At 46.8% G+C, this 24,205-nt stretch overlaps 1 protein-coding gene across 1 annotated transcript in view; it reads left to right on the forward strand.

Moving 5' to 3' along the window:
* PPFIA4 (PPFI scaffold protein A4) overlaps positions 1–24,205 on the forward strand; it is a 1,997,086-nt gene that overhangs the window by 688,279 nt on the left and 1,284,602 nt on the right. Inside the window, exon 6 of the mRNA XM_078644121.1 lies at positions 774–783. Within this exon, the coding sequence (XP_078500247.1) occupies positions 774–783 (10 nt within the window). The remainder of the gene's footprint in view (positions 1–773; positions 784–24,205) is intronic.

Below are 24,205 nucleotides of genomic sequence, written 5' to 3' on the forward strand. Positions count from 1 at the left end.
TTTGAGTCTCTGATTTGGGTAGCGAGTATGTAGCTCAGACTGCTGATTACAGGGTCTACCCTAGTCACAGTCCTTGCTCCTTTCTCTCGATGGCTCCACCAGACACCCTTCCCTGGTTGCCTGGCCCCTGGGTGGTTCACCACGATGTTGTCAAGCTAGAGGTCTATCTATCACCACAGGGTTTCCACTCTCCAGGCTTTCTTCTTCCTCTGCTGACCAGAGACCTCCACCCTCGTGAGCCATGAAATGTTCAGACTCGCACGCTACTCTGCGCTCTGGGCAATCACCATTGTGCCTTATATCTTCACCACTTCCCATACGCCTGATTCAAAAGGTGTCCTGAGTGGGTGCAAAAAAGGGGTACCACCCCTTTTGCGTGCACTACTGCTACCTCGGACGTCTTCAAAATTGATTCAGCATAGCTGTGCATACCCTGCCTGGCTTCCGGTGTCCAAAACAAGCTCGCTGCCCATCCACCGGGCATAACAACAATGCACTCTCTGTGAGATGTGATCTGTTACTAATACTGCCTGAGTAAGGAACTAGCATTGCAAGAAAGATCGAGACCAATGGCTCAGCGCTCCACTAAACCCAGTCTCCTTACAAAGGGGCCCATTAGGATGTCGGACGGATTACCCCCGCCAGGCTGGCGGTAGCCACCGCCAGCCTGGCGGGGGCAATCCGCCCGACATCCTCACTAGTTTCCCCCCGCCATATTAGTATGGCGGGGGGGACCTCAGCGGACAAAGACCGTCCGCCGCTTTGCGGAAAAGGAATAATATGGTGGTGGTGTCTATCAGACACCGCCAGCCATATAAGCATGGGCATTTTACAATGTCTTTCCGTGGCGGCAATGCCGCCACGGAAAGGCATGCGGTCTTCACTCTGGGGGCCCCCTGCGGGCCTCCAGAGTGAAGGAGGGGTAGGGGCTGCACACGGGGGGTACCTGTGGTACCCCCCGCATTTGCATATGCAATGCGGTAGGCACCGCGCAGAGCCTGCGGCATTGCGTATGCAAATGTATGCATTCATTCATTGGAGTCAAGCTATCCAGGCTGATGAAGGCTGATAGCCAGAAACCGGTCCTTGGATGCTTGATTCCGGTCTGGGAAAGACATGGCTTGGTAGTTCGGACTGGACTGTTCCCATGAGGCACAGGGTCAGAGCTGATTTGCATATAGCCAGTGTCTAACCCAGGGTGGTGTGGAGTGCAAAAAAACGATGGATTTAGGCCCAGATCCTTGTACTGGGGTGAATGTATGACATTGTTCTACATTCTGTCCATCAACTGTGTTTTCTGCATTCATTCATGGCATTGTGGCGGGCGGTGCAGAGTGCACCGCCCGCCACAATGTTATGAATGCAGGATGTAGCCGCCACTGTGGCGGGCGTATCCTAATGCCAAACACGGGACCCCCACCCTACTGGCGGGCGGTCCCATTCCACGATAGGATGACAGGCGGACAAAGTCGGCCCATCATCCTAATGGACCCCTAAGTCTTTAAGTGGCTTCCTATCACGCCACTACAGCATGGTTTGTTAAAAAACGGCAACAGGGCAGTAAGTAGGGAAGAACCAAAACCGCCATGCACACTTTATTCAAGGTAAACTATGCTTCACCTTTTAAAAAATGTTTTTCACTTCAGGCTGCAAGGTAAAGTTTTTTTCCCTTTGATTTAATTTGACACCCTCCCTCCCTTCCCCAAGTGTGATTACATGCGTGTTTGTCTGTTTTGAAGATATCAACACATGGTCTCATTTGCAGAATATTTTTTCTATACTTGAGCCAAAAGCGCTATCATTCAATATGGTGTTCATTTTGTCTCCTAATGTTGAGTGAATAGTGTTATTGGTATAGCTCCATTTACTAGCTTCATTTTCTGACACTACCCCTTTGTCAGAGTAGAAGGAACGAACATATGAAGCATATACCTGATTGATTGATTGATCTACTTGCTTGCATGCTGAGGGCTTACTTCTCCCCAAAGCTACTGATGGGTTGAATCGAGTTGGGCTCACTGGATATAACAGATTCATACTTAAGGCTTTAACTGATGGGCAGTAGAGAATATTTTAGAAGGTAGCAGACTGTTCAGCAGAAAGAATACTGTGTAAACTAAAATTTGTGAAAAAAGTACTGATGAAAAAGACCAGACCTTTAACATGAATCTTAATTTGAAATGTGTACAAGGTGCATACTTTTCACATAGGTTTATCATTAGTACCCAACAATGAACATAATTGAAATAGTGTCATAAACATTAAGTCTGTATGCCATATGCCTACCGAATTTGGTGGTTTACGGTTTATATTACTGGGTCAGTCCAACCAAGTATTGTCACTTTTCCTTCCTATCCTGATGTTTGTGATGGCAACAGCTATTGCTTTCCGTTTTTCCTAAATTAACACTTTTATTTTGAAACCGTCTGATCTTTCAGCTCCCTGGTATTGTCAAATAAAATAGGAAGGGTGTTGTAATGGTGTTTTTGTTTAAATTTCATGCGTAGGTATAATTGAGAGGTCGCACCGAGCAGTGCTTAAATTGTGGTTATTTTGTTTGTTTCTTTATAATTGTTTTATACAGCGCGAACTAGACCCGAGACATCGGGTATCAGAGTGCTTTACATGAGCACCAGTTTCATTACAGAAGGACATATACATTTTTAGGTTTCGGCTACCGTCCCACTGCGTAAGCAGTGGGTGGGCGGAGCCGAAATCTTTTGTTAGTAGTATGGGGGCCTGAACACGCCCCTCTTCTCCATTGGCTGGCCTCGTAAATGCTGGCCAGCCATTGGAGGAGAGGAGCGTCACTGAGTTCAGGGCCCGCCTTGACGCGATTCGGGGCGTTTCCGTGTCTTTTTTTAAGTCACGCCCTCTCCTCTTCCCATTGGCTGGAATTTTACCTTCCAGCCAATGGGAAGGGGAGAGCATGGAAAACACGCCCCCAGCTCTTCAACCGCCGCCTCGGGTGAGTGCTTGTTTTCATATATTTTATCCTTTCAGTCCCTACTCTCCGTCCCTTTCTTTCGGTTTCCATGCTGGGCTCAGCTGTGGAGAGAGCTGTGCTCTCAGGGCACCCCGCCAGATGGCAGCCCAGACAGGAGCCGCCATGTTGGGTCTGTCGGCTGGTTGCAGGCAGTCCCCGCCGGTCCTGTTCACTGTATTTGCCTGGCTGAGTGCAGGCTCAGCCTCGGCCTGGCTTTGTGTTAGAGGAGAGAGGGTGGGGGTTTTTGGTAATGAATTATCGGTGTGTGAGCGCAGCTCCCCGTGCCGTGCTGCAGACGGCCTTTTCCGGAGAACCCCGTGTGGCGCTGGATGCTGCTTAAAGCGGTGGTTTCCCGCATCATCACCGGATGCATCCTCCTTCTCGCCTCATGCACCCCACCGAGACCCAGTGAGGGAAGCGGAGCAAGGTGTCTCGTGCCCTCCAGGAAGGTGAGACCTCGGCTATACTTAGTGCAGGCTTCGAAACGCTTTACAGGTCTGCTATCCGCGCACCCAGGTAGCGGTTCACCATTGAGGCTGCCGTGCTCCGGATGGCTTTACAACACGGGCGCACATGTATTGCATCGCAGAGGCATAGATATTTCGTAATTCTTGGTTGCTCACGGTCACTTATTATTTATGTATGCATGCATTGGTTTGACTGCTGGGAGCTCGTCTCGGTGGGTTAATGCATCGACTGCCGAGACGCTGTATATGCAGTGAGTTTCTTGTTTAAATTTTAGACGCTTGTTAAGATTCAACAAGAGTTCATCTTCTCCATGTGTTTTTTGTATGCACACAAATGTGGTAAATCGAGGTTCAAAGGCTTTGTCAAAGATCACACCAGCGTCACCGTGTTACCAGATTACACGGTGTAACACACAAACTTGAGTTCCCAGTTTGGGACCGTGACTGTTGAACTTTATATTGTAGGCATTTTAGACGTTTGATGTTACTCGTTTTAATTTGCGTGTACTTGAGAGGTAGTACTGGCTTCATGGACAGCAATGTGTATTGAGCCAGGTAATAAACTAGGGTACGCCCACCTCCTCGTAACTGCTGCACGTGTGTTGTAGTGCTGGATAGATGTGTAGTGGGGTCTGATGCAGTTGGCAGATGTAAGTTCGGCTCACTTGTGGAGGCGGCAGGCTGGGCACGGCTGCTGTCATTGGCAGAGGCGCCGGGTCGCACCCTCCGGAACGCTGCTGGTGCAGAGAGCATGGGCGCTGGTGCAAGGACTCACCGGTGCGGGTGTGGGAGAGGCCGGGACGGGCACCAGTGCTGCAGAGTGCGGTCATCGACTCCCAGAGACCCTGGGGTAACAATGGGAGCTTGGGTCATAGTGAATAATTGTGCAGTGCTAATGTGACCGTGTCGGATGAGGGTCATCCGGGGAGCAGCAGTGGGTCTCCGGTGCAGCTGTCGAGGGGAGTGGACGGGGGCCCGTAGCGTATGCACAAGTTCACACAGACACGGCAGGGTCGGTGGTGCAGCTGTGCGCGGCGGATAAGCAGTAATGCAGCTGTGCAAGTCAATGGTTGTAGGGGGGTGTTGGTTCATTAGTGCAGCTGTGAGAGCGTTGGATGTTCACTGCTTCCGCTGTAAGAGGCTCGGTGGTGATTAGGGTGGGTGGACACTGGTGCAACGGGGGCAGACGCTGTGTTCACTAGTGCAGCTGTTGTGGGGCGGGGGACGGAGGGGCCGGCACAGCTGTGGATCTGCGCTGGGGCTGGCTGATCACCAGTGCATCCGTGAGTTTGTGGTGAATCACTGGTGCAACAAGAGTTCGGCCTTCAGTCGTGCAGCTGCAGGGTAGCCGAGGTTGACGTGCATAGCTGTGAGGGAACCGGGCATTCAGTTGTTTTAAAAGTGGATGAATGGTGCACTAGTGCAGAGGGAGCCAGAGGTGTTCACTTATTCATCGTCCAGGAGTGCGGTGTGTGCACTGGTGCGGTTTTAAGGCTTCGCTAGTGCAGTTGTTGCTATGGTTGGGGTTCACTGGTGCAGCTGTGAGGTGATAGGTTGAGCCCTGGTGCTGCATGTGAGGGCGCGGGGTATATTGGGGTTCACTGGTGCAGCTGTGAGGTGGTGATAGGTCGAGCCCTGGTGCTGCACGTGAGGGTACGGGTTATATTGGGGTTCACTGGTGCAGCTGTGAGGTGGTGATAGGTCGAGCCCTGGTGCTGCACGTGAGGGCGCGGGGTATATTGGGGTTCACCGGTGCAGCTGTGAGGTGATAGGTCGGGCACAGGGTATATTGGGGTTCACTGGTGCAGCTGTGAGGTGATAGGTCGGCACAGGGTATATTGGGGTTCACCGATGAAGCTGTGAAGTGATAGGTCGGGCGCAGGGTATATTGGGGTTCACTGGTGCAGCAGTGGGGTGATAGGTCGGGCACAGGGTATATTGGGGTTCACTGGTGCAGCTGTGAGGTGATAGGTCGAGCCCTGGTGCTGCATGTGAGGGCGCGGGGTATATTGGGGTTAACTGGTGCAGCTGTGAGGTGATTGGTCGAGCCCCGGTGCTGTATGTGAGGGCGCGGGGTATATTGGTGTTCACCGGTGCAGCTGTGAGGTGATAGGTCGGGCACAGGGTATATTGGGGTTCACTGGTGCAGCTGTGAGGTGATAGGTCGGGCACAGGGTATATTGGGGTTCACTGGTGCAGCTGTGAGGTTGCTCTGTCTGTGTGGGTTAGTTGCTCTGTCTGTGTGGGTGTGTTGCTCTGGCTGTGTGGGTGTGGCTTTGTCTGTGGGTGTGGCTTTGTCTGTGGCTCTGTCTCTGGGTGTGGCTCTGTGTGTGTGTGCAAATGCAATAGGTCTCGCATTTGTGAGAGATTAAGCTATTGGCATTGTAAATGACAATGTCATTTATTGATCTGCTTTCAAAACCAACACATAAATACAAAATTTGTCATTTACAATGCCAATAGCTCAAACTTTTACAAAGGCGAAACCGTTGCATTGTAAATGCTTGTTTTGTTAGCCACTGGGAGATTACGTGATTTGCCCAGAATCACGGGATGTTGAGCATCGTTGCCAAGACTCAAACCCATTTCCCCAGCTTAAAGGACGACCGCCCTAGCCCTAAGGCTACATCCTCTTCAACGTGTTGCTTACCTTCCCTGTGATCTGTTTCGTTTGAATGAAATAATTCAGTTCCAATTCAACATGCTACCCTCAGTACATTCCTGCTTCTGTGACCTGTGAGCGTTTGTTTTCGAATACAGTTAACAGTGGACTCTAACGATTGAACTGACCTGCACAGCAGAACGTGAAATTCAACGATCCCAATTAGTTTCCAACATTGTGTTGCATTTAATGGAAGATATGTTGTAAATACTAATACATTAGGTGGGACATGTTGAAGGATACTTCAAACCACACGTGGTTGCGTATTCACCTTTGTGTACCCTCCAGGTGCCAGACTGTCCCCAGAACACTTTTCTCAATAGGAGTCGTGCCCTGAGCCATAAGGAAAAAGCAATGTAGAATTTCTCTAAATCACTAGGCCTTGTGTGAAATGAACTTCTATATATCAATAATCAGCTGGAGGTTTTTGGCGCGATTGAGCCAAGCTACACGTTTTGACTCCATTGGGCTCCAGAGCAAATACGTACTTTTCCCCTAGCAACCCCCAACCCCCCCCCCCCCCCCCCCCCCCACCACCTGCCATGGGCAGCAATCTGAGGGATAGCCCCGGGCACCAGAAGCTCTAGCTACGCCACTGGCTGGGTGGTCGAGGTTTCTCCGAAGTCGCTTTTTAAATAGCATGTTGCTCACATGGTGAAAGTTTCCTTGTACAAATAATTGTTATCAGATATATTAGTTCATTTGGATTTTTAACCAGGAAGTCAGCTCCCAAAATGCATCAGATTGAAACTCCACCTGCATGCCTACAAGCAAGTTACATCCCTGTTTAGTGGCGTGCTTGCTTCCTAGGCCAGCAGGAATTCCTTCGGTCTCACCAGACCTTTCACTGCCTTACAGCTTGAAATGGCCTTCCTGTCTCGAGCCTGCTCTGTGTCAGGAAGATCATAGCTAGGCCACAGACATAAGCTGGAATTCAACAGCTCCTGGGGGTGCTACCATGGGCACAAGCTAGTCAAAGGTGACATGATGTTACTTCCTCTGACATCACCAGGCCAAAGGTCAAGAGATGTCACTTTTTTTTGCACATTGAGAGGTGGTGCGCTGGCTGACAGCTTCTCCATGCTTCCACGTCGGATTGTGGGGCAGCACAAGAGTGCACCCCACTGGATCTTGCAGTGCTAGGACTAGGAGCAGATGGCTGCCATGGGCTGATATAGTCCAGATCAAACGGACAGTGAGTGTCTCTGTTGTTGGGGGTCTTACTCTGGGTGCACAGCAGAGTTAGCATGTCCTTGCTGCAACCCTTCAGCAGGTCCAGCCTCTTCCATCAGATCACGACCTCAGTAGCAGCAACTCTACACAGGCTGGGTACAGAAGGGAGTTGCAGCCCCACATGGGCTGATCACTCCAGGGCAGATGTGGCCATACACTGGCCGATTTTGACTGGCCTATCACAGCCTCTCACATGGGAGTCACACTTGGCAGTTGCGGCCACGCACAGACTAATCACAAGTCTTGGCAGTTGTGGTCACGCACAAGCTGAAGCAGGCATGGCCACCCCGAGGCTGAACTTTACCTTGCAGTTGCTGCCTCACACTGCCTGATTGTGACACACACTCACAGCCCCGGCTGGGCCATGCCAATTGTTTTTTCTGAGTTGCGGTCCCTGCCAGTCACTGGCCTGGAAAGACTGCGTACCTGCTGAGGCTGGGGTCCATCATATTGCTCTTCTCAGTCCTCTTCTTTAGGCACCCCTCAGACATCTTAACCTGCTGCATCTCACGCACTCCTCCAGGCCACTCACTCCTTCCTTAGGGTTGGCAGAGTTCCAGAGTATTCTGCAGACTTGGAACTAGAACAGCAACTAGGGTAGTAGGGTCTCGCTTGTTGTACACCAACATCAGACAGGAGATGTGTATCCACTATCTGAAACTGAAGAACCTGTTTTGGGTGGTCTTTTTTCAGGTGCTCTTTCCAGACTGGTCTCCAGATACAGCCTTGAAGTACAGTGATGCTTCTAACAACAGGGTAATGTACAGCCTGAAAACCCCCATAAAAGAGACACACACAGAGATAAGACGTTTCTGTACCTAGCTGTCATCAGCCAAACTGAAGGAGTAATCAGGGAAAGATAAAAGTCCATAACTAAAGGTTTTCTTAATAACCTTAGGTCTAATTCCAGTATTTCAGCAGACAAGTAACCTAGCATATTTTAGGCCATCTGGGATAGTTCTGTGAGAGGAACTGTCAAAGATGGCCAGAAAAAGGTTATTTTACTCTTCTGCTGAAATAGTGAGAGAATACTCTGAATGCATAAAAAAAATCCTTCATAGCTGCATGCATTGAAAGTTTCGTGGAAAACTTGCTGAAACGATTTATATCAGAAAATAACTTACCATGAGGCACAAATACGTGGATTGGAGACTTCATGGTTTAATACTAACTCGATCTCTCTTGAGCTTGAACATGGAACCTCATAGGTATGTTTGGAAGCAAAATCTCAACTTGTACTACCTTGTCATACTGATCGCACCAAATTCTATCTATCTATCTTTCTATATATCAAAATAGTACCCTTTCAAGCTTAGAGTGCCACAAAAAGTACGCAAATTAGAATCAGGGAGCTTTGGGTCTGTAAAAATGTCAGAAGATTCAGTCCCTTTCTAGCTCAGCGTGGATAGCACTGTGCTAATCCTACGCTTAAAAACTTTGCTAGAAAAAAAGACATTTAAGGTAAGCAGATTTAGAGTGTCGAGGGTGTGGTAGGTGCTATATAAAGGAGCTGCCCTAACCTTGGGAACTACCCAGAGTTCTTTGCTTCTTTTATATATGCACTCCATAGGCAGATATATCATAATTTATTGAAGTGCAGATATGCAGTAAAAACACCCTTTAACATAAAATCTCTCACATTAAAAACTGAATACTGATGATTTAACATCATTCATGTTAAAAATAGGTGTATGTCACACAAATCTATGTTTGATTCATTAGTGCTAAACACAACATGCAAATTGAAAATAATGAGCACATATATAAAGTGGTCTATTTTGTTTCTATCCTTTATAGATCAGTATCAACACATTATTTATAACAACCTCTGTGAACATCCCTTTAAGGACAAAGCATGAATAGCATCTGAAGATATACATGGTTCATTTTATTGTGGGAAACTCACAAGATAAAAACAATATATGGAAGTAGATACCTTGAGCATGAATTTTGCCTATCGTTGACTTGAAAAAACAATCCCCAAATTCAACATGAATATTCATGACGAAGTTAATGGAGCAGAACTTCAGATTGAAGTTCATATTTGCAGCTAACAGGAAATTGCCTCATCTTGGTGTGGAAGATGAAAGTGAAGGGAAATATGGCTACCACTGTGGTGGACACCGGAGGGTAATCCATGTGAACTTCATAGAGTAGCAAATCAAGGGACTTGCACCTGTGTCTTGAATCTCCAAACATATCTCAATCTTATAGGTTTTGCTGCAAAACAGCCAGAAACCAAGAAAGTGTCTCAAAGAGCACACTCAACATAACGTTACCAAGTGCACTCCTCAGCAGATGATCGAAAAAAACAAGTGGTCCCCAGGAAAAGGCAGTGTCAACAAAGGTGAATATACACAGAGGAGACACAATCGGCGTCACCCTCACGAGGAGCAGAAGGCCAAGCCAATTCAAAATGCACTACTTCCAGAATAATGGGAGGAGGCCGGGAAAGATCAGGAAGTAAACACTGAACTAAAAAAAACTCCGCTACTGCTGAACTGTGTCAGAAAAAGCCTGGATAGGCACTTTTGAAATATGAATGTAACAAGAAAAAAAACATCAAAATAGTGAAAAACATGTTGAAACTTTGGACTCATTTATGGAAAAGTTTATTTTGACAGACTGAAATGTCAGATCAGTAAACATGTTTTACAGTGCTACTTTAGTGGGTTGTGCAATGAATGTTGCATTCCACTAGTAGCATTTAATTTACAGGTCCTGGTTACACGATGTACCATATACTTAGGACTTACAAGTTAATTAAATGTGGCAATTAGAAATAAGGCAATTTTAAAACGTTTAAAATGGAGAGCACAAGCACTTTACCACAGGTTAGCTGGAGTAGAGTGTGCACCCTTGACCCTGTCTCCCGCTCCCCATTCGCCGCCTCGCTCCTGCCTCCCAGCTGCTCCTCCCTCCCACTTGGCCATAAATGGCAGGGACCGCGCGGCAGTGAGCTGTGACCCTTGACCCGGTCACTCCACTACCACACGCCCCGTGTGCCCGGATTCTGCTGCCGCTGCCTGCTTGGCCCTCTTGCTGCCGCCTCTCCCTAGGGCCCCTGCTCTCCAGGCTTGCCCTCGCTCTCCAGGCTTGCCCTCGCTCTCCAGGCCTGCACAGGCTTGCCCTCACTCTCCCCCGCTCCGCTTTCCCGCTCTTTCCAACCCCCCCTCTGCTCCCCGCCGCTGCTCTCCTGCAGCCCCGCCCCCTTCTCCTGTCTCCCGCTGCCCATTCGCCGCCTCGCTCCCGCCTCCCAGCTGCTCCTCCCTCCCACTTCGCCATAAATGGCGGGGACCGTGCATACGTGCAGCGGGCGCGCCGAATGCACGCCGAAGGTGTGCCAAAGTCAAGCTCGTCAACGCCCGTCGACGCCTGGAACGCGCCCAGCGCCAGAACCCCTGGACCCCGCCAGAGCCAGCCAACCCGACTGAGCTACGGCGCCACCACCCTCCACCTACTCAACACCGGCCGACATGCAGCCTGCTGCCAAGCCACCCCGAAACGCACCCACGGAGCCTTCACCTGCCACACCTGCTACTTCACCTGTACTCTGTCCTGCACCGCGCCAGCCAAAACAGCCGCCAACAACAACCACCTCAAGTGCATCCTGCTCAACACCCGCTCCATCCACAGGCACGCCGTCGAACTATGGGACCTCCTGGACAAAACGGCACCAGACGTCGCCTTCTTCACGGAAACCTGGATGAATGCCTCCTCAGCCCCCGACATCGCCATTGCCATCCCGGACGGCTACAAGATCATCTGGAGGGACCACATCAACCAGACCGGAGGAGGCATCGCCATCGCCCAAAGAAACACTATCCGCATCACCGCCAACACGGACGACACCCTCGCCACCACAGAGCACCTGCACTTGCAGACTCACACCGACCCCAAGACCACCCTCAGGGGAACCCTCATCTACAGACCCCCAGGACCACGCTCACACTTCAGCGAGGCAATCGCAGACTTCATCAGCCCGCTCGCCCTCGCCTCCCCCGACTACATCCTCCTAGGAGACCTCAACTTCCACCTGGAGAACGACCAGGACAACAACACCACCGGCCTACTAGACAACCTCGCCAACCTCGAATTCAAGCAACTGGTCAACACCCCCACCCATTACGCTGGCCACACGCTCGACCCCGTCTTCTCCTCCAGCAACCACATCTCCTTCAGCCACACCACCGAGCTCCACTGGACCGACCACAGCTGCGTACACTTCAACTTCAGGAAAACAACGACCCACCACCGCCCTCAACAAACCCCCCTTCTCAAGACCTCTGCAACTCTCTGGCCACCTTTTTTCACCGTAAGATCGTCGACATACACGACAGCTTCGGCGCTCAGAACTCGAACCCCACCACCGAACCTACACCCCCACCACCACCCTGTGCGCCTGGACTTAGGTCAGCCCGGAATATACCACCCACGTGATGAACACCATCCACTCGGGCTCCCCAGCCGATATCTGCCCACACCACATCTTCAACAAGGCCGACTCTATCATCGCACCCAAACTTCGGGACATCATCAACAACTCCTTCATATCCGCCACCTTCCCGGAGAGCTGGAAGCACACAGAGATCAGCGCCCTCCTGAAGAAACCCGCAGACCCCTCAGACCTCAAGAACTTCCGCCCCATCTTGCTCCTCCCCTTCCCTGCAAAAGTCATCGAGAAAACCGTCAACAAACATCTGACAGCCTTCCTGGAGACGAACGGCTCCCTCGACCCATCGCAGTCCGGATTCCGAGCGAACCACAGCACCGAGACCGCCCTCATCGCGGCCACCAATGACATCCGGACCCTGCTGGACAACAGAGAAACCGCCGCCCTCATCCTGCTCGACCTTTCGGCCGCGTTTGACACGGTCTGCCACCGCACCCTGACAACCTGCCTCCGCCACGCCGGGATCCAAGGAAGTGCAGATATGCAGTAAAAACACCCTTTAACATAAAATCTCTCACATTAAAAACTGAATACTGATGATTTAACATCATTCATGTTAAAAATAGGTGTATTTCACACAAATCTATGTTTGATTCATTAGTGCTAAACACAACATGCAAATTGAAAATAATGAGCACATATATAAAGTGGATCACCTCCTTCCTCTCCGACAGAACCCAAAGAGTCCGTCTCCCGCCCTGCCCCGCAGAAGCCACCAAGATCCTCTGCGAAGTACCTCAAGGCTACTCGCTCAGCCCCACCCTCTTCAACGTCTACATGAGCCCCCTCACAGCCATCTCAGGCATGCACAACCTCAACATCATCTCCTACGCCGACGATACCTAACTGACCCTCTCCCTCACCAATGACCCCACCTCCGCCAGAGCCAGCTTCCAGTACGGAATGAAAGACATCGCAGACTGGATGAAGCTCAGCCGCCTGAAACTGAACTCAGACAAGACGGAAGTCCTCATCCTTGGCCCATTCATTTCCGCCTGGGACGACTCCTGGTGGCCCCCTGCTCTGGGCCCCCCACCCAAGCCCACGGACCACGCACGCAACCTGGGCTTCATCCTTGACTCCTCCCTCATGATGGCCAGGCAAGTTAACGCCGTTACCTCCTCCTGCTTCAACACACTCCGCATGCTCCGTAAGATCTTTCGCTGGATCCCCACTGGAACCAAGAAAACGGTCACCCAGGCCCTCGTCACAAGCCGTCTGGACTACGGGAATGCCCTCAATGCTGGGACCACCGCCAAACTACAGAAAAAACTCCAGCGCATCCAGAACGCCTCAGCACGACTCGTCTTGGACATCCCCCGACACAGCCACATCTCCGCCCACCTGAGGGACCTGCACTGGCTCCCCGTCAGCAAGAGGATCACGTTCAGACTCCTCACCCACGCACACAAGGCTCTCCATGACTTGGGCCCCGAATACCTCAACAACCGCCTCACGTTCTACACGCCAACCCGCCAGCTCCGCTCCGCCAGCCTCGTCCTCGCCACCGTCCCACGGATCCGCAGAACCACCACCGGAGGAAGATCCTTCACCTACCTGGCGGCCAAGACCTGGAACACCCTCCCCACCCACCTCTGACTCACCCAGGACCATCTCTCCTTCAGGAAGCAACTCAAGACCTGGCTTTTCGAGCAGTAGCAGCCCTCCCCCAGCGCCTTGAGACCCTAGCGGGTGAATAGCGCGCTTTACAAATGTTCTTGATTGAGTGGCTTATGGTCTACAAATCCGAGATCAGCTACAGAAGGTAAAACTCTGTGGGAATAGCAGCCAAAGGTTTGCCATTTCCAGCAAACTTCATCTCTATGGCACAGACTATTTAGATGGGTATGTCTGTAATGTACCGACATTAACTACCTTGAGTGTCATGGCTACATTGTGCATTTGTTGAGTTTACAAAAAGCCTTTTATACAAATAGGCAGATTGAGACTTTGGTCAACGATGGGTTTGTGTGGAGTGTCTACATAGGCCATCCTTATTTTGACTGAATTCTGTAGAAACACACGGGCAAAAGACAGATTACCCTAAACTGGATTGCTATCAAGGGCTGTCATGTAAGAAGAAGAGGATGTAAGGCAGTGCCTTTGAATCACTGCGTAGTTTTTAGCAGCTAAATCGATTATAGCAGAGCTGCAGGTGCCCAGATGCTAGCAAGCTGAACTAACAAAAGTTGTTTTTCACACATTTTTTATAATATGTGAACAGACATAGGTTTACCTCATTAACCCCTTCCACGCTCATGACGAGCTGGGCTCGTCATGAGGTAGCCTCCTCGCACGCTCATGACGAGCCCAGCTCATCACGTAACATGCGAATCCGCAAAAGTCAGTGCAGAGCGGTAAATCTGCTCAGCGTTGATGCGGTTAAGAACCATTTTGGCTGATATACAGGACAAGGAACTAGTCATGAAATTTCCCAAAGCCCGGGTAGTGTCATAAAGGAACAGAAAGCAGGTTCTATCTGTTTAGCTAATGCAAAACTGAAAATAAAACACAATATTTATAATTGGGTGTATTCTTGGACAATGGTGCACCTAGACCAGCTGTGAGAAACAGGCACACTACATGACCAATACAATTGAAACCCCCACCATTTTAAATTAGATTCTTTCACAGATTTGGCACCCCACTTTGAAGACGATCTAATTCACTTCATGAATGGGCCATTCATGCTCCTGGATGATAACTATGGCTCCCAGTTTTATGGTATTTATATTTCTGACATTTCTGTCTGTATTTATCCATATTTATTTTGTGGCTATTTTATTGTGTTAATCCATATATATTTTGGGTTAAAAAAAAAGGTGCAGTTAGTATGTTGCTGCATCTTTAAACTGATAAATGTATGTTCATATTTGAATGTCTTGTGGATTTTGATGCTGCATGAACGCAGATACGATACTTATATGAAAACACGAGCATTGTAGCTCACAAAGAGTTTGGATTTCGATTTTGGTCAAAGACAGAGTACATATTAAGTCTGAGGACATCTTCTAGAGTTGATTAGCATTCAAATTGGACTGGAAGGGAATCTGGCATTTATCACTGACCACCAACGTGGAATGCCAATGTAATTTCAGTCCTACTGAAGTAGATTCTTTTATCATTCATTCCAGAGATAATCAAACGAATATACTTTTTTATGGTGGCAGAGGAATTCCAAGTTGGAGCTTTGAGCTGCTGTTTTGAACTTGACCATTAAGGAGTGTATGACAGTAACAGATCTGTCTTTGTTATCTGGATAAAAGCAAATATTCTGTCTATGCAAATGCCAAGTCCATATTTATAAATTTCCTATGGGCCGTGATTAACTTAACAAAAATCTGTAAAGAATTTAGAAGTGCCTTAACTGTTAAAAAGTGAAAATCACAATACAATAACATTTCCTCTCCAAAATATAAAAAGAGTGAACAATTCAATATGAAAAATGACACCAAAATTACACAAATCCAATAAGGGGAACCAGAACATGCCAGCAGTAATCAATTGTCACAATACCCCGGATCTATGCTCAATTTGAGACCAACCGTAATGGACTGCGAGTTAGATACACCAAGTAGATTGGCCCTTCAAAGACTGGGGGTAGGAAAGTTCGAAAAACTTTGTAAATCCTAAGCTGATAATGGACTGTCATTTGTCTGAAGGAAAATTCTTCTCCACATGGGATGAATCTGAAATTCAACCCAATGCCATGGAGCCACACAGATGAGTCAGTCTTATCATCGTTTGATATCTTTCGGCTCTTGTATTTCAAGTGGAAGGGGTTCAGCCACCTCAGGTTCTTCTCATAGTTCACAGCTGCCAAGAGCAGCATATTCAATCCATCTTGTTTCCTTTGGCAAGTCTAGCAGTGTTCTCGGAAAGGCTGGGTAAGGGTCTTGCTTTAAAGGGTTCACCAACTGTGGAGTGAGATACACCCTAAGACATTCTTAACTCCTATTTGACCAATGGAGTAAAGGTTGCCAGACCTAAGCCTGCCTACCTTTGCAATACTGTTTGTTTTATTGAAATAGGCCCAAAATGCAATTTGAAACCTCTCCCCTGGTGGTCACGGGTATTGAAGATCTGAAGACTTAATCTAAATTATCCTCCAAGAATTTTAGTCAGGAAAAAGGTTATGTTTTCTTAATATTTATATGTCTATTGTGTCTGTTTGTTTGTTTATACTTTTATGATCCACAGCAATCAAAATAAACTTTTGTGACTGACTGACTTAATATTTATAAAACAAATCTGACTCCCCCATTGAATTGGATTTGTAATAACTTTTAAAAATGGTGGTGTCATTATTTGTGTAACTGGACCACTTCTGAGACACACTATTAGTATTTTAATTTGTACTCTAGTTTTGTACATAGGAAAGCCTGGCCATCCACGGCAGTCATGCAACAGTAGTGGATCTGAAGCCATGTTTTCTTTTTCTTTTTTCTTTTAACTACAGCTTGTATAGCGCCAAATCACCGTCAGGTCTCTAGGTGCTTTTGACACGCTAGTGAATGGACTATTAAGTACTTCAGTCTACAGATGACATTTAACTTCACATGCCATTGGTGCAGTCTCTACACTATGTTCTATGGCATAGCAGGAGAGTTAAATATCCCAGTCAGGGATTAGCCAATTTCTACATCTCTTACGGGTCGGAGCACATACACTGGGCATTGGCCAGCATACCACCAGTAGTAGAATCTAACACCCAGTAATAAAATAGCACACAAATTGGGGTGACCATGCAAAAGGTCAATTTTCTCACATTGACAGCAAAGTAAACAAATAAATGATCAAGAACAGTTAGTGAATAGCACTTTGTAATTACGGTTAAGGAAGCCAAACAAGAAGCACTTCCTAAACAAACAATCCATAAACCAGCTATTAAAATGTCATATGCCAGAAAAGTAAACACCTGAAGGATCACTCCCTGGCTCTAGTCTAACAATAGATATACTTGAGCCACATTATCAAGCCTAATGGGAACACATATGGGGCAATGTAACGATCCACAAAAATACCATGACCACCATGGGCTCCCAATCCACACAATGCGCACCATGGAAAAACATTAAAATCTGTAGCTAAAAGGAATGACACAAAGCCCACTCACTCTCCAAGGGTCGGACTGGGACAATAAATAGGCCAGGGCACCAAATTAAAAGTGTCCCAATGTTTGAGGCAATATCAGAGAAATGAACAGTAACAACAGGCCCATTAGACCATACAAGAGGTCCACAGATTGCCCTCTAGGCCAGTCCGACCTTGCACTTTCTCGGTCACTCTTGTATTTGTGACATTATGTCCTCCACACAGCAAAAAAAACCACAAATATAGTTCTTTTATAATGATTCTGTAAAAATGGAAAACAATGCAAGAGCGTTATCGTACTCTGATTCTAAAAGGTATGACTTAATTTAATGTATTGATTGTCAAAAAGCTACTTAGTACATAGGCATTTGGGACAGGTGCTCTTGGTGCTCATCACTGCTCAGGGCCTATTAGCTAGTTCCATCTTCTCTGCCTCTGATGAGTTTGGCACATCATGGTTCTGCATCTATGCTACGCTTAGTTTTGGAAGATCCAGAAGCATATAGCATCTATATCTCAGGGTCTTTGGTACTAACTCAAAAAGGTGGAGTTGAGCTGTTGTAGTTGTCAGATCCTCTGCTTCAGTGCACTTGTCCTCTCCACAACTGTAAAGGCTGGCCTGGATGAATACTTCTTGCTGGGAGGGTTCTTTCTACTAATCGTCTTTTGAAACGATATGTCAATTATCTTCTGTCTGCAGTACCTAAGGATGCAGATTGATCACATTCCAGCTCTTTAAATATGTTACAAGTCTGTAAGCATAATCTTTCAAAAGAGTAGATTGTTTTGTGCTCAGCTGAGCAGACTCTTACCATACATTTACTTCTAAGTCTGCATCGCTAACCCTTGATCCTCTGTGGAAAAAATAGGAGGGTTGTAAAACTTCAGGCTATCATTACCATGAAGATGGGTATCAGAAAGCTGAGGCTCCGTCATTTTTTCTTCTAATCAAAAAATCTTCTGGGGAAATAATCACTTCCAGACCACTATCCAAACTCGATACCCAAACCACAAATGAGCTGTGTGCCTCTATTTCTATCATAATGGATGTTCCCCTTCTAGAGTTGTGAGTGAAGAGACTGAAATTGTGCTTCAGTACTCACCCAACCTATGCCTTGCTCAGCACAATGTTATCCTGTCCACATTTGTCTTCATTGCTGCTCCAGGGCAGCTGTTGTGTGCTGGGGGTTGAAGTAGTACAATTTGAGAGGATGACCATGCACTCTCATCTGGCTGGTGATCCTAGGTGTGATCTCTGGTGCAGGGTGGTTGGTCTCTACAGTAGTGATGTAGGCATCCCTCTAACAGCCAGCAGTAACTAGTTCACTGAAGTAGACTACTACCTATGGTGAGTGGTTGGAGCTTCACCTCAATCTGCTGTTTGGTGATCTCTAGGAAGCCTTCCTGGCCCATATTGTGGCCTAGGGATATTGAGCATTGTTAGATCAGATGCAGGCCTTCTGTACATGGCAGGGGACTGGTGCAGTTCATGTTGGGATAGCATGGATACATTACAATTTAACCACTATCTCCAGTTATTGATTCTAGTGATTGAGTGAATAGGATATATTAGAGGCATATCGTAGTGCAGTCCAATCGTCCTATATCCTATGGAATACGGCATGTATATTGTGATTTAGAGGTGGCACTGTTTTTTCTGGGACACAATTAAATTACAGAATATATTGTGCATGCACCATCTACTGTTAATTCTTCTGTCCAACTACAGATGACCCAGCAGTTATTTGTCCTCACCATGGGCCTATACCCTTAAGTGGCAAATATCTTCCCCAGTGCTTGTCAGCACTACAAAAGTAATCGATGACATATGGGAGGGCCATATACAGGGTAAAGAGAAATTCAGGGTCTTGGGAACCACTTGCAAGCATAACCTAAAACTTTGCCTTTTATTTAGATACTAGCAGCCCGTCCGGACGTTGTCCGGGGATGAAATGTTATGTGTGTAATGTTTCACAGCGTTTTTTATAGGTGCCTCCTTAGCTGTCCCGTATTTGCATCTCCTTAGTTCTGTGTGCGTCCTCAGCTTTAAGTTTTTAAGCTTTTGTGTGTGCAAGTGCGTTGTGGTTGATGTTAATGTGACCGTGCCCCTTCACTTTGGAATGTTTTTGGAAGGTGTTTGTCTGGTTCTGCATGCAGTGTTAGTAAGTGCGTTGTTTATATGTGGCTTGTTAGGTGGCCCGTATTTGCAGCTCCTTCGTTGTGTGTGCGTCCTCAGCTTTAAGCAGTGTCCGGCGTAATTCCGTGCTTGCGAGGGCTGGTTTGAGGCCCGCGCGTTGTCTTTCACGTTAACGTGTGTACGCTGAGAGTGCCCTGTGTGATCCCGTGCTTGCGAGGGCTGTTTTGAGGCCCCGTCTGAGCCCCGGAGTCCAAGTAAATTGCGAAGTGTCTTTGATCGTATAGTACGCTGCCTGCCTTCAGTGTCCGCTGGAGCCGTTGGAGCGTGAAAGTCACGGTTAGTGAATGTTGCGCTTGTGCGGGCCTTTATTATTTTTCTTCCTGCAGCCACTTGTGAGAAATGTAACGTAACAAAATGAGTGACGGTTTATTTTGTTAGTGTAAATTGTAGGCAGTATGTGAAGGATCCGTGAATGCGTTGCAGCTTGTTGTTTGGAGAGGTACGTGTGAGAAGTGATCAGAACGGCAAGGCGGAGCGTGAATGTTTCCGCAAGCTGCGACCCTCTTTTTTCTTAATTGTAGTGCAGCCCCCTATTACAATGCTGACGCCTAAAAAGTTAGCGGTGCACTATATATCAGTAATGTCGCGTCATGAGAACGGCAAGGTGGAGCGTGAATGTGCTTGCACATTGCTAGCGCAAGCCGCGCCCCCTTTTATTATGATTTTGTTTTTTCCCCGTGTGACAAGGCTAACGCTTATGCCCACAAAGGTTGGTTCACACTATATATGATTAACGGCGCCTGATGCGGCGCAGCTTGTTTTGAAGTTGGAGCATGAATGGGCTTGTATATTTGCTTCTGAAAGGCGCGCTAGTGAAGTACGCGGCTATTTTCTTTTATTTGTGGCATGCTCCTCTGACAATGCTGTTCTGCTACGCCCCTCTGAGAACGGTGCACGCCCACAAACTAATAATGTGAAGTGTAGCCAACGCCCAAGTGGAGTTTGACACGCCCACGCCTACGCCCACAAGGGACTACTTTACCCCTAAGGTTCTATGACCTTTCTAATGTATATGGTGGCCAGCTGTATAGCCTATGTCCATCTGCTGCAACTACCCTTTACAATGGTGTATTGGGTGTTGTGATTGGTGCTGTACTTCTTGAGTTTACCCGCCTCAAATGTTTCAGCTCTCTTTTTATAATAGTAGTATAGATTTATTGAGAAAGGAACTTTCCTCCCTCTACCAAAAGTTCCATCATTCAGCTCTGGGCTGCATATTGCCAGGTGATTACATTAATCAAATATGGTAACCCTGTCTCTTCTAGGATCATACCAAATACCCACCATGCTGAAATCTGAGTGGTGGTACTTGTGCCCATGTCCAACATGGTTTGTATCTCCTTCCCCAGGACTCATGAAGGCCCCCTGGATTTCGCCACAGCATGCCCTCAAGAGAAAGGGACATAGGTCTCCCCCCACCACTCTTGTCACTGGAATTACCTTCCCTGGGATTGTAAATCATCCCTCAACAAAAAGGAAGGAGTTGGCACTCCCTCGCCAGTACCATGCATTTAGACCTCCTAGATTTCATCCCTGAATTGCCCTTTTGGTAAAACAAAAAATCCTAGGGATTGCGAAGGTTACCTTTCCTGGACAATATATAACTTTTGTCAATGCACTGTTATGCATGTATATCTTTCTTGTTAGGGGAATTCGAAGGTGTGAAGGTGGCCCTGAAATGCAGTCTGCTAACTACATTTATCATTTGATAGCCCGCCAAGCCTGCCAGTGTAGATACGGACAACTGCATAGTGGTGAACACACACTCACTCTTACGCCCTCCTCTACCCCAACATTTCCCCAAAATGGTCAACCACCTTTAAAGCAGACTTACTTGAGTGGGAACCCTGCTGTTGGTGCTACATTAGTGGCATGGCAGATGTAGAGTTTAGACTTGGGCTGAAGTGGTGCCCCTAACAGTTCCTAACAGGTGCATTTGTGCCTTAACTAAATATTTTACCTAGACATGCTTTATCAATACTGTTGGAACCTATAATCAAAAAATGTGCATTGACAGATTAGTACTACCCCAAAGAAATGAACATTATATAGATCACATCCAATTAGAGCATATGCAACAGAACTTTCCAGATTTTGGAAAATCCTGGCTACTGTTCTAACTTTTACATACGTTGCTGTTCCATTTTCTGTCGCTATACTTACTTCATAACCTTAGTGTGCAAAAAGTGCAATTTCTGGTTAACTTAAAATGTTATTGATATTAAAAAAGCATTGAATTCTGATATTAAGACATCTGAGGATACCTTTCTAGAAGATATGACACTGCGAATCCAGGGTTGCTTTTTCAATGGCTGTGCATCGGGAATAAAAGTATTATCTTGGTATATCTTTTCATAAAAAGTGGGGTGTTCAAATGGAAGTGCCATTTTTGGTTCTATTTGCAATTCATTCTAGGCCTGGGTGAAATTTGTATTGCTTCAGAATAGTTCCAGTAATGACACATTACTTTTGTGATACAAAATTACCAAAATTATACGAGAACACCTATTTGAGTAATTAAGAGTAATAGGGGGCACAATGCTGCCACAGGACCACAGAAACAACAAACTAAGAGACAGACAGCAAGTGGCTGCTGGCTACTGCCGTTCGTGTCCTGTAGCATGTAGTCCCGTTTTCTTAGCTCAAAATGCATCCTTGGGCCCATTTTAGATGGGAGGGTGCACTTTTCACAAAGAAAATATCAGTAAATGTTAAATTATTTTTCTTACAGAATTATGCATATTTACAAGCAGTTTTTGGTAATTAAGAGTAATTATGCCACAGTGAATTACTCCATTTATGCCCACCCCTACTTTGTATGTGTTTACAGGGAAGATAAGTATTTTTGTCCTGATCAATACAGTTAGTTGAGCAGAAAATGTTGTTAAGTGCATATAGGGGTCATAGGCACATAATTACTAACATTATAAAGTATCACCCACAGAGACCTTCAGTACTTGTTGCCACTTGGCACTTATCGATTCCTACTTGCTGTTTCAAATGTCCAGGCTCTGTTAATTTGATTTTTTATCTACCACTAAAAATGTACACCAATAAGGACCACCATAGCCATTTGATAAAGAATATAGAGCCTGCAGATTTGCTCTTTTTAAACAATTAAAATAACCATTTTACTGTAATAAAAATGCAAAGAATAAATATAAGGCTCTCATTGTAAACAGTGACACAGTGTAGACTCTGGGAATACTTATCATTTGTCATCTCCAGATATCCATCAATATATCCTGGATTATGTGGGGAATATTTCTCGAGTGACAAGCAATACTAGTGTGGCTATTTAGGTACATCTCTTGTTGACCTTTACGCTCAAAAGGGAGGTGTTAGGAAAAGACGTATAACCTGATTGATTCCCCCATAAAAAATTTTATTTTTAACCTTTAGTATTTGGACCTTTGTTCTTAGTGACACTCGCTAATTGAAGTTCACCTCCTCAGTCTTCTGCTAGAAGGAATTTGAGTGACAACTGCAAATGCCCTCCTTCTAAAATAAGATGGGTTGATATGCTATTGGTGTACGAAGCTCTGCACTGATAACAAGCAAATATGGGTGCACACAGCTGTGCAGGATGAGTGAGGAAGACTATGTCGAACTCAGCTTGGTGGCTACACACAGATTGACTCTCACAGATAGGAACCTGAATACATTGGTTATGGCCTGTACATGTGTTTTTGCTTTGATTGGGCATCCAATATTTTTTTTTTTACTGAATTGAAAGTTGATAGTGATGTAGTGTATTTCTTTTCAGGGGAAGGGGGAACTGGAATAATTGTAATTTTGGACTGACTCAACATAATGAAATTATTGACCTGATTTAAAAAAAGAAAATCCTTTATTTGGTGACATAAACATCAAAGGTACAGAACATTCATATAATGCATGCAACAGTTTTGCTTAATTCAATGTTAATGATACATAAATACAAGCTCATAATACATTAATACGTAATCATAAAAAACCCCGGCAGCCCAAGTGCAATGCTGTTTCGATACAGATATTTTTATCTAAATGCCAAGAAAGTCTCTCAAATTAGTAGTCCTATCTCTACATGTCTAATTTATTAATTAAAATTCACCTGACTTATCCTGTGTTTAAAAAGGCCTTCTTGTGAGGCTGCTGCAGTCCAGAGACAATATCCTCCATCATCCTGCCTCATCAGTGGTTCCTGTGACTCCTATTCAGAGTCAATTCTGCCTTCACTTGCCCTGGGGTGCGGGGCAGCATCGCAGCAGTGTCGCTGAGCTGTCCAGCGGGAGATAACTGCACTGTCGGAGAGTCCTTGCACCAGCCCTCAGAGAGGCCAGAATATCCGGCGTGTTGACCTGGCGGCATCTTAATGCCAGATCTGCATGCTGCAATTGTCAGCGATCATGCTCTGCATTAGCAGGGGACAGCAGCAGTGGCCAACCCCCCACCCATGAGTACATGACTACTGGAGTGGGCCGGCAACAGGTGGGCTGTGGTGCGACCTACTTCTATGGTGGATGACATAAGCTGGCCGTGCCTGCCGGGAGAGTCCGCACACACATAGGGCCTCATTTATGAGGCTGTGCGTCACTTTTACGCCGCTGGTGTGTCACTTTTTGTGACGCACTAGTGGCGTTAAAAATGTGCCTTGTTGCGCCATATTTACAAAGTGACGCATTTAGGTAGATGCGTCACTTTGTAAACCCCTGCGCCACATTATACCTGCGCCAGGTATAATGTATGCATGGGGGGGCATTTTGACGCAAGAAAGAGTCATAGAAGTGACGCAATGAAATCTATAAGAATCTAATGCATCAAAATCTTAAGACTGTCTCATGGCAGACGTAAGACTGACGCAGGCACTAACAACATGGGACTTGCCCATGTGAAAGTACACATTGCTGGAGTTGCGTCACTTTTGTGACACACTCCAGCAATGCGTCACTTTTGCGCCTACAGATACGTCCAAAATACCGACGTATCTGTAACTCCTTGCGACATGTTGCGTCATACTGTAAATATGATGCATCGTTAGTGTCGCAGGGAGAGGGTAGTGAAAAGTGACGCATCGCTGTTTTCACGCAGCGATGCGTCACTTTTCATAAATGAGGCCCACAGTGAGTACCTC

The sequence above is a fragment of the Lissotriton helveticus genome, chromosome 5_1 (assembly GCF_964261635.1).
Source record: "Lissotriton helveticus chromosome 5_1, aLisHel1.1, whole genome shotgun sequence".
Lineage (NCBI taxonomy): Eukaryota > Metazoa > Chordata > Amphibia > Caudata > Salamandridae > Lissotriton > Lissotriton helveticus.